Consider the following 11,653-nt stretch of genomic DNA (forward strand, 5'->3'; position numbering starts at 1 on the left):
GAGCCTGGAGCCTGTGAATGTCCCCATGTTGGAGCCGGGAGCTGAGCCTGAAGAGATTCGTGACTCCATGGGAAGCTGCTTTGGAACATCTTGTTCCTGGACTTTCATGCCGGGAAGAGCTGCAGAGGTGACCTGACTGAACCCCCATTCCCTGCCCCCTGTGCTGCTGTGGGGGGAAGGTAGAGACAGTGAAAGCAAAGTGATTTGAAGCCAGGAAGAAGGGAGGGGTGGGGAAAGGTGTTGTAAAATGTGGTTGTTATGTCTACTCAGATGAAATGGCAACAAATTAAATTGATTTTTCTTCCCCAAGTTGAGTTTCTTTTTCCTGTGACCATAACTGGTGAGTGAGCCCTCCCTGTCCTTCATTCCTAATCCCATGCCCCCTTTGTTGTGTCTCCCATCCCATCTCACCTGGTGGGGGGAGTGAGTGCAGGACCCCATGGTCCCACCGTGGGTCAAACTACCACAGCTTCTCATTTGAAAACCTTGGAAATTCAGTTGATTTAAAATCCCTTCAATTTGTGTTGCATTGGAAAAACACAGCACAGTCCACTTACGTCTTTAACATGTAAGCCGTTCTTAATGAATCAGAAAACAAGCACACTTTTCATCAGCATGCTTGTAACATTGCACAAGATGTGAGAATTGGAAACTGTATGAGTGAAGCACTGATGTCTGTTAAATTTACAAAACACTTTGCTGCATTATGCAGTTGTCTTAACAAAACTGGAAGTAAAACAAATGTCTGTATGAAAAACAAAAGTAAAACAAAGAGTTCAAAAGGTTTTATTGACAATCTTGAAGCTTGGCAAAGTGCAGTTTTGGTTTATCGCTGTCTCTTCATTAAATGATGTCTGTGAATGGAATCCTTTTGCTTTATCTTTTTATGAAATAGAGAGCTGTGGATTGAACTTCTACATATGATTTGCAGGAAAAAAAAATTCTTTCATGAGCTCGTACAACTTCATTTCACTTTACAGTTAAGTTTTCTATTCTGTTAAAGACTGAATAATCTGCTAATAAGCAGTACAAAGGATCTTTGCAGCAAGTTAGTATCCTGGGGCTTTACTGATGAGATGTGGAAGTGGGAACTTAGATGCAGAAGTGGAAATATCAAGACTGAAACTAAAAGGAGAATGGGAAGATAGGTCAGTCTTCTGCAGGTGCATTGTGTCCCTGTTGAGGTTTGGGTGGTTTTTCTCTGTGAAAGAACGTGACTGCTTTCATATTGTTTGATTGTAGTAGAATTGGTTTGCTGTTTCAAAAAGCTTTCATAGTTTGTGTGTTTAGGAGATGTGTCTGTGTATTGTTACAGTCACTACATTGCTCTTAGTGACCAAGGGAGTAGTGATGTGCAGGAGATCTCGCAGGCCGCAGGAAAGGAATGGGAGCATAGGCCTAATAAAGCCAAAAGTATGGAGGGGAAAAACCAAACCCCACACATTATTTTTGACTAGAGACCTGAAGTTGGGATAAGGATATACAAGTTTTTCAAACTTAATGGTCTCCTCATCGGTGCCACCTTTTAAAGTGAGATTGTTTCCCCATAGACAAACTTTTGGCAATCCATCTGCTGATGTTCCTTTCCACCAGAATGTGGAGGTCACAAAATAGCACCTGTATGCGTACTTGTAAAGTTGGCCTTTACATGGTAATTGTAATTTCTATGTTTTTGCAGACCTGTTATTGAAATGCTTTTGGTCTTGAGTGAAGGCAACATAAACATTAGTCTGAACGCCTGTGAGGGCTGTTATGCAGGTCTCAGATCACTTCCAAGACCTGCATCATTTTTGCAGTAAAACTGAAGGCAGGTAGTATGTCAGTGCTGAAATACTAAGGAAGCAGGTATTTTCCATTATTAGAAAGAAATCCCAAAGATACAGAGAAAAATGCACCATTTAAAATTATATGAATACATTTAGCAATGTGCTAGTACATTCAGTATTTATTTGCATTACTGTTGGGCAAAATGCAATGCTGCTCTTCCCACCAGTTGCAGTCCTGATTTAATTAGCTTCTTTGTTTCATTTTATCACTGTTATGCTTATAGCTTCTGACATGGCACCACTGTGCCCTTCAGCATTACCCAGTGGGTTAATGCTCTCATTAATTAACAAAAAAAAAGTTCACAAAGCATCTCAGACTTTCTCAAAGGTTTTAGTGAGTGATTACATTTTTTAATGATAGTTTATTCTGCTAGTAATTGGCACTGCCTCTAGTCAATTTAACTACAGGAATGTGCTGGAATGAGGGTTTTGTGGTTATTTTTTGATTGCCTCTGGTCTTCTGTTTTTAGTTTGCTTGTAAACTAAAAAGTACAGAAATTTCACTTACATAAGTAACATAAAGCAAATCAAAGGAGAAGTAGATTTTATTATTTGCAGTTACCATACATGTGAGCATCACATATATCTCCTGTTTTTTTCTAGCCAGGAAATCTAATCTGTTTCAATTTGAGGACTTGATCAGTTGCTTTACAGGGTTCTATGTGGCAGTTTCTCCTGTCAACTGCCATGTCTCTCTCTGGCTGTCCTATATGGGATGAAGAGCACGTGCACTGGGGCTTTATAACCATACTGCAGCCACTAGTGCTTATACAAAACATGAGGTGGACTTTCCACAGGTACTATTTAATCCATGTGCACGTACACAGTAAGCCTTAGATTTACAGCTCCTGTAAATGTGTGTGCTTCATAGGTGTAGTGTCTCCAAAAACCATCATGCTTCCTGTATATACCTACTGTAAGGAAATCCTGGGCAAAAATAAGTCAGCCTTGAAATTACCCCTTAAAAAAAAAAAAGGAGTAAAATCTAGGACAAAAATTTTCCCAAACAGTCAAAACTATTATAATTATTGGTACCATAACTGTATCTAGATTTTACTTTATTAGGTAGTTTTCCACTTTCAGAAATGTAAGGGGTAAAATTCTATTTTGGAGAAATAGAATGGTTTTTATGTCAAATAGTCTTTATATTTGAGCTGTCCACAGCATACTAAAATTAATTTGTAAAAGAAACTGAAGGTAACTGTAAGACCAACACAAATCCTAGTTTGACATGTGTCAAATGGAAGACGATTTGCACAGAAAAAGACATGGTTTAAAATTAAGCCCATATTTTCCTAGAAGGCTTATAACGAGATGGATTTGGTTAGGGTATTGTCTTGGTTTATACCAAAACGTATGTGAGTTGTTATATTTGATTGCTTAGAACAGGGGGCTGTTCATACTAAGTTAGACCAAAAGCTCCCCTAATCCAGTGTATTTTCTCTGTCAGGGGCCCTTGCAGATGCTCAAGAAAGAGCGTAAGGATTGGGAAACATGAAGGGTGCTTTCCTAAAGAGCTCACCCAGGTTCCAGTCACTTGTAGCTGTAAAATATATTAGACCAAAGGCAGTGTATGTAATAGCTCTTGACCAATTTTTTCTTTTCCAGTTGTTTGTGAACAGTATATATTAAAATTCTTCCTACAAGAAATATTGATTATTCTATATTAAACTCTTCCATGTTGTCATAGGCATCTGTCACAACATCACAGGTTGCGCAGGTGTAAGTTCAGAAATACCGTGGTAGCATTTACTTGATTTTTAAACCCTTCCATTTTTTTCACTCCTTCCATTTAGGAGTAGAGAATTTTATCATTAACAGCTGTTTGCTGATAACCTCAGTATTTTTGAGTGGTAATACTCCTTTTGGTCTCCTTTCTCCTACATCTTAAGTTTCTCCTAAAGTACGTAAGCATTAAGAGAAAGCAAAATTCCATGCCTTAAGGCAAACTTCCCAAATACTTAAAAATATGTGCACTTACTAGTCCAGTTACTATGGGGTCTCTCTTACAAAAAAGCCATGGCCAGGATGTTTAAAGCTTTTTTTCATCGTGTCAGATCTCCCCACAGATACTGAGATGAGAAATACCATAATTTCTCACTCTGTTGCTTCAAATATTTTCATCTGGATGCTAAAAATCCTGAGAAATCTCTATACTTAGATAGGGTCTGTAGAATTTGGCTCTATTCTGCATATTGTCAAATGATCCTTAGGGATTTAAGTGTTTTCTGCTGTCATTCACACACTTGAATGAATAGAAGAACCCTGGGTAAAGTGTTCCAGAATTAAAATACACAAAGAAGTTAATGTTCCCCTCCAGTGCATATGTGGTTTGAAAATGTATCTTTTGCATCTAAGTATTAAAATTATCATTGCATGTTTATTGAGGAAATACTTTTTTCAGGAGGATCTTAACTATTCTATTAAAAGTATGGACTTGTCATATGTAGCTGTAGGATGATTGTTCTCATACTTGTTAATGTTGAAAAGCTTGTTTGACTTGGTGGCTTAGCTTTGAGAGGCAGTGCTGGTATTCATATTAAATTACAATTAAAAATGGTTTTAAAGTTCTGCTTCTTAGTTTAACATATAAAATAGAATATCTGTTTCCCTAAAATAACTGTGTTTTTTAAGCAAAGTGTTATTACCTGAGCATTTATAAATGAAATAGCTAATTAGAGTTAGTTACTAGGAAAAAAAAAAAACAAAAACCAAAACAACCCACTTTGCTTTTTTGGGGGGTGGGGGAACAAGCAAAGGAAACACCCTACATGCATCCGTGTGTACATACGTACTTATGTGCACACTTGTGTGTACATATACATTTCTTTGAAAGAGTGGTCAGACATTGGAACAGGCTGCCCCAGGAAGTGGTGGGGTCACCGTCCCTGGAGGTGTTCAAGAAACATGTAGATGTAGCACTTGGGGATATGGTTTAGTGGGCATGGTGGTGATGAGTTGACAGTTGGACTGGATCATCTCAGAGGTCTTTTCCAACCTTAATGATTCTGCGATATGTATAAATGGTCTCCATTGTCTCTGGTCTTCAGTCATCATAGGAGGCTGTCCTGATCTGATGTCAGGGAAGGTTTTGATATGATCCCAAGAGCGAGATTAAGACACAAACGAGGTCACATGCCGCACTCCCAGAACACCCTTTATTACAAAAAGAAGAGTAATAAAGAGGATAGCGATAGGACAGGATGGAATGAAAGATGGGTATCAAGCAAGGAGTTGGGATAGGGCAGCAAGAGTCGTCACCACCACAGGTCCAGCGGTGAGACGACAATGAGGGGTGAGCGAGGAGGTCTCAGTCGTTTGTTCCAGCGGTGATGCGGCGTGATGTGGCGCTGTGCAGTCAGGCGGTGGTTCTTTCTGTCTTTCTCCCTCTCTCCCTTCTTTTCTCCCTCCCGCCCTTGCCCATGCCGGTCCTCCTTAAATACCCCTTCGAGGGCTGTAGTTTCCATAGCAAAGGCATGTCTCTTTGTGCCCCCCAGCACTTGGGGCAGGGACATGTCCGGGCAGAACACCCCCGCAGGCAGGGCGCCTTCACAAGTCGGGGTTTCCAGAACCTGGTGGTCTTGTTACCACCCTTGCAAGCAATCTTTGAGACAAGTTTATAGTGAAGTTCCTCACAGAGGCTAACACAGACACAAAATAGCCATCTGCTTAAAATTAACTGGCATTTTGTGTATAAGCTGTAGTCAAGAAAATGAGGTTGTAAGCTATTGACTTTTTGTAGTTGTCTGGGTTATGAAACAGATTTGGAACATAATTCAGACAACTGCTAAGTAGTGCTGTTCTGACATCGGAAGTAACAAAGCTGATTATCACTCTTGGGCTGTGGCTGCTGAGTGTACCACACCACAGAGGCGGTGCAAGCACTGGGACAGGAACCGGCTCTTTGCCTTCGTGTCCCAACTGGCCCAGTGCAGCCGCTCTGTCAGGAGTGTGGGGTTTCGGGTTTTTTGCTCTATATTATAGCAGGCTCACCAAGAGCTTAGTGCGGCATGAGCACGGAAGCCCTTTGGAGCAAGTTCCCTTTTCCCTTTCCCATCCTTTTTCTGGACAACAAATGTAAGCATCTCAGCCAAAAGCAAATCCATTTCTGGTATCCACAGCATTATGAATTTCCTCATAAAAGTAAAAAGGAGTTACGATTGATGTTAAATTTTTTATGATAATTAGAAATAGTCTGCAGGGTTTATTTCCTTTGTTTAGGGTGTTATATATTTTTATTTCGATGAAGATATCACATCACTATTCATTTAGATAAAAATCCTGACGAGAGGACATTACCCTGGGGCTAAATTTGACCATGCCTATTAGTGACTTAAAGGTATGAGTTACTGCAGTATATTAAAATAAAGTTCTATAGTTAGGTTGAAACTCAGGAGAATTATGCAACAAATCTATAGTATTGCCACGAGGGTTTTAAACACATATAACGTAATACAGGGACTAGAACTAAAATCTTGTACTATTACAGCAGAATTGTGGTTGTCTGTGTTTCCTGTTAAACACAACTTAAGAAATTTTATCTCAGGTAATACAACTCTCATTCTGCATTGCCTCAGTTTTGTCAGACTGACTTTATTTGTATTAATTTTTCACATGAGCCTTACCTGAGAGCTACGGAGGTGTTGGTAAGCTCAGGAGCATTCAATAAAATAATAGTTTGGGGTTTTTTTAAATGGTAGTGGAGTTAACTAGAATACTGTTTGAAGTCAGTGTTACTTTATTAAACATACATAACCTTACAGCTGATGAGAATTTTCTGCTTGTAAACCAAAATATGAGTTGGTTTGTTTTGGGGGTTTTTTTGTGGGTTTTTTCCTCCCCTTAGGTCGGCAGAGATGGGAGTCCTTTGCAAAATGAGTGTGTTTCTTGAACTTCAGTCCTCTTAAAACTATCGCTTTGGGCTGTTGATAATTATAACTTGTGCTGAATTTTCATTGCTTTTGGTGTAATTATTCATATCTTTTTCCTTGTGGTATTGAAATAATTAATCTGTGCAGGTAGACATCATCAAAGGAGTATTAGCTCAGAATGATTAACTGTAAATCTTACTTTCCTCTGCTGTTTGGGGCCACTGTGAAAAATTATTCATTTTTAACTTTGTAAATACGCAATAATAGGAAAATTTATTTTCAAAATGTTTTATGGAAGTGTTGAATGTTTCTGTCTGCATCTAGACTTCTAATAGACATAAATCTTGTTGAAGGTAATTTTTAAGCATTACAGCTGTTGACTGTGGAAGAGTAAGATTTATTGTGTACATTTCCTCTCTAATTGTTTAATGGCGTACTTTGGAAATCTTACTTGTTTCTTGTCATTGTGGTTCTTTTTCCACTACATTGAATTCCCATAGAGATTATGAGCTCTAACTGTCACTAGCACACATATAATTTTTCTTTACAGTTCCTAACATTTTATCTCACATAAGGTAAGATACTCAGAGCTTACAGTACTATAGTACTATATAGAAAGTCACATGTTATAAGGTGAACTGAGTTCCTCCTTATTGTTCCACCAATAAAGTGAATGGTGACAGCAGTCTGTCAGACAGCCTTCACCAGTTGTGAGTAAAAGTGATATTGCTGGCTAATGGCAAATTATGACAATGTTGAGATCTCAGTGTAAAAATATTGCGTAGCTTTGAATGCTGACTGCCTCTCTCAAATGATTAGAAGTGGAGTTTGAGACATTTAATTAAGACCTCATCAGAATTTTTCCAAAGGCTGCAGTAATCTCTGATGTGAGGTCTTGGGCAGGCTGGAAAATTGAGTGAAGTGAGTTGAGGTTTTTCCTAACTTTCAGGAAGAGGGAGTGGCAGGGGATTATTTTTGGTGTCTTTTCTGGTATCATTTGTATTGCATAAAAGAAAATACAAATAAAGTAGAAAGCAGCCTCTTAGATTCATGAAGATCTGCATATCTGCAGCCAGTTATTTTGGATGTAATACTCTAAATCTAAGACTTTAACTTGGACTTTTGACTGTTACTGTAAGAGCGTGCAATTGCAATTCTGGTGCTTATTGCTGTTTTATTTTTACAACTGCATCCTTTGTTATCAATTAATGATGTGCTTTACAGCACTGGAGCCTTTTTATGTTACTCATCATTTCTCTGCTCCCTGTCAGGACCCCAATACAGCTACTCTGGATGAAACAGAGCAAATAACTATTGTTGAGCAGAGCTACTGGCTGAATTAAATGGAAACCGAGCATTTACGTGCTTCTGAAAAGCAACACAGATCTCGGCATCCTTCAGCTGTGAGCACTTGTGCAGGTCCAGCCCTTCCTCAGCCTCTTGGCAGCTGTGGAGGTCACCAGTGAGGGCAGATTTGGTGTCTGGGATGTTGTACTGGAGCTCTGCCCTCTCCCTTTGCAGGACATGGAGTTACAGTGACTGGCTAGAGGGAGTGGTACAAACACCTCCTTGAGTTTCTGCTCTGATGTGATAGAAGGACATGGACCTACTGGAGCAAGTCCAGGGGAGGTTATGAGGTTGATCAGAGGGCTGGAGCACCTCCCCTATGAGGACAGGCTGAGAGAGTTGGGGCTGTTCAACCTGAAGAAGAGAAGGCTCTAGGGAGACCCTATAGCAGCCTTCCAATACCTGAAGGGGGCCTACAAGAAAGCTGGGGAGTGACTTTTGACAAGGGCAGGGAGTGACAGAAGAAGGGGGGATGGCTTTAAACTGGAAGAGGGGAGATTGAGATGATATCTGAGGAAGAAATTTTTCACTGTGAGGGTGGTGAGACACTGGCCCAGGTTGCCCAGAGAAGCTGTGGCTGCTCCTCCCTGGAAGCATTCAAGGCCAGGTTGGATGAGGCTTTGAGCAACCTGGTCTAGTGGAAGGTGTCCCTGCTGATGGCAGGGGGGTTGGAACTGGATGATCTTTAAGGTCCCTTCCAACCCAGACCATTCTATGAATCTGGTTGGTTGGTTGGTTGGTTGTTTTTTTTTAAATAGATCTATAATCTGATTTCCAGTGGAACCTCTCCCGAGCACACACTGGTGTGCCAGCCAGTTGAGCAGGCAGCACTCCATTGCAGCGAGTGCTGGCAGCGTGTCGTCAGGCTAACAGAGAGGCAGAGTTAATGAGGGTGGTGTTTGTCAGCGTGTTCCTCGCCCCATTTTCCAGCCTGCCACACATATGGTGCCTTCAGAGCAGCTCCTGCTTCCTCTGCGAGCACTGGGGCTGCTTTCTGTCCTGACAGCAGAAGTGTGGCTGATTCCAACCCCTGACCAGCCAGCGCCATGCCTGGTGCTTTCCACTAGCAAGGCTGTATAACTTAACCAATAATTAATGGGTTAAACTGTTTTATTTAGTGTTGAACTGCGTGTCTGTGCCCAGGTGGGGGCTTGAGGAGTCTCTGTGAGGAGCAGTTGGGGCTGCCCGGGGCTGGGCACGGCGGGTTCCAGCTCGTTCCAGCTGCCCCTGCCCTGGGCACAGTCCAGCCCCTCAACCAGGCTGGTGGGGCCTCAGGGAAACAGATTTCAGGAAAGGGGAAAATGCTCTGCAATAGCCAGGAAAAATGGTGAGGAGGAGAGGAGCTGGCAGTGAAGCTGAGCCTTGGGAGAACGGGTGGGACGGGGGAAGATGCTGGTTTGTCTTTGCTTGTCACTTTCTCAATGTATTTTTAATTGGCAGTATGTTAAATTAATTTTCCCCAAGTCAAGTCTGTTCTGCCTGTGAGGGTAATGGGTCAGTGATCTCCCCATCTCAACCCTCGAGCATGTTTGTCTGATTTTCTTCCCCTGTGCTGTCGAGGAGGGGGATGAGAGAGCACCTGGGTGGGTGTCTGTCAGGCAGACAACAGCAGCCACCATTAGTGCAGGGAAAAAATTACAAACCCTCCTGTAAATTTTCCAAATTGGTTTTCAGGTTGCTTTCTTTTTTTGTCCCCTTACAAACACACAAGAAAGCCCCTTCTCCCTTACAGACGCACTTTGTCATTAAGCAGGAAGTTATCCTCCTTGGCTGATGATAGTGGACTCTGATTATACACTGTCAGGCAGGGCTCGTGTTTCTGAGGTGCTTGCTCTCCTGAATTCTCGAAAGGCTGCTACTGCACCAGAGGTAGGAGGCAGAGACTCTGTGAGGTAATTATCTCACAATTCATAGGCAGAAGGGAACAGTCAACTTCTTATGCCCACATATGATGCTTCTACTATCTATACCAAGAATAAGCAGGTCAAGTTTATAGCAAAATGTAAATATGTACAGTTTTTATGGCATAAGTGTAGATAGTGTAAATAAGTGTTGTAACTTAAGCCCCACCTGTTTCATTATTTAAAAGGCTTTGAATTGGTGTTTTTTATTTCAAAGATGCAGTATTCTCAGCCCTGAAAATATTTCTCAGAGAACTGTCAGCCATTATACTCCTAAAATAATTAGCAGCTTTATAAATAAAACAAAACCAGGAGCTATAGGAGGAAATGGGCAGTTAATGATTTACTTTATGGTGTGAACTACAAAATATGAAAGTGAAATAACATCCAGATTGGCAACAAATGTTTGAATTACTCTGTCCTTTGCCACCTTATCTTTTTACAGTATTTGAAACCTTTTTAGACCATATAGGTTTAAAGATGTGCAACAAATTAATGTAAAATTTGGAGGAAAGAAAGTGGGTCCCTGTGAATTCAAGGGGCAAAGATTTGTGTGTGATGAGAGTAGCAGCAGGAAGAATGGCTGCTAGGAGTAATGTCTGTGTTGAATCCAGAACTTTTTATTCATTTGTTTTTCTCTTTCGGGTTGATTACTCACAAAGTTTTCTGAATATTAAAATTTGGAAATGTTGACTCCCAAGAAGTCAGTTGGACTTCTGTCCTTGATCTCAATGGGTCTTGATTTCATGCTGTTTATCTACACTAGGATAATTATAAATGCATTCATTTTCAAAATACAATTCTATGTGTATTCAATTGCTGCCAACAAAATATTGGAAAAACAACATCATTCTTGTATTTGTTTAAAGCCATAAAGCTTTCTGGGTGTCTGTGTTTGCATGTTAATAATATTTATCTGGCACTATTCGTATTGATACGAAGACACTTTTAAATAAGTTCTGCTTACTTTTGCAGCTCATCTTTATTTTCCTTCCTGAGTCTGAAAAAGTAGCTTTTATTTTTTTATTCTATTTATCTTATGAATTCTTTCATTACTAAGACTTTTTTTATCTTCATCTTTTTTTTAAAACAAATGGGGTTCTGTCCTGATGCAGGCAGTGTGTGGAATAAAAATGGAAATGGATTTCACTCTCTATGTAACGCTTGGCATGAATTAAGGGTACCTTATGTCTAAATAGCTGCTCGTACATGAGGTTCCAGGGGTGAGCACAGGGAGGAGAGAATGTCAACCTTTTATTATAGACCAGAGTTATGGAGTGAAAAAGGGGAGGGGGGCAAAGTTTTGCAAACCATTTTTTAATTTTCTTGTGTACCTTAGGGTTTTAAGTGGTATCTGTCCATCTCTGTTCTTGCAGTTAACTCCAGTTGGAACAACCATTTTTACAGGATTTTCTGGAAACAACGGTGCTACTGACATTGATGATGGTCCAAATGGCCAGATAGAATATGTCATCCAGTACAATCCTAATGACAAGGTGAGCACATTAACCTTTTTTTTTCTTTTGGATATATATATACACACACACCTTGAAGCAGCAAATGAACAAGAGGTTCCTGTTATACTTCATAAATTCTTTCTTTCCTCTCTGCCTATGAGCCTTGCTTGCCATGTAAACACAACTGAATTTACCTTCCCTTTTGTTGCCATGCTGTTAGCAGCTGGGTTGTTTCAGTATCAATCATTAAT

At 40.4% G+C, this 11,653-nt stretch overlaps 1 protein-coding gene across 1 annotated transcript in view; it reads left to right on the forward strand.

The window, feature by feature from the left end:
- Positions 1–11,441, forward strand: part of LOC104524655 (protocadherin-15-like) — a gene marked incomplete at both ends in the record, with an annotated part of 16,620 nt that extends 5,179 nt beyond the window's left edge. Inside the window, one exon of the mRNA XM_010167602.1 lies at positions 11,322–11,441. Coding sequence (XP_010165904.1) covers positions 11,322–11,441 — 120 coding nt within the window. The remainder of the gene's footprint in view (positions 1–11,321) is intronic.
- Between the last annotated feature and the right edge of the window lie 212 nt (positions 11,442–11,653).

This window comes from Antrostomus carolinensis, unplaced genomic scaffold (genome assembly GCF_000700745.2).
Source record: "Antrostomus carolinensis isolate BGI_N321 unplaced genomic scaffold, ASM70074v2 scaffold12085, whole genome shotgun sequence".
In the NCBI taxonomy this organism is placed as follows: Eukaryota; Metazoa; Chordata; class Aves; order Caprimulgiformes; family Caprimulgidae; genus Antrostomus; species Antrostomus carolinensis.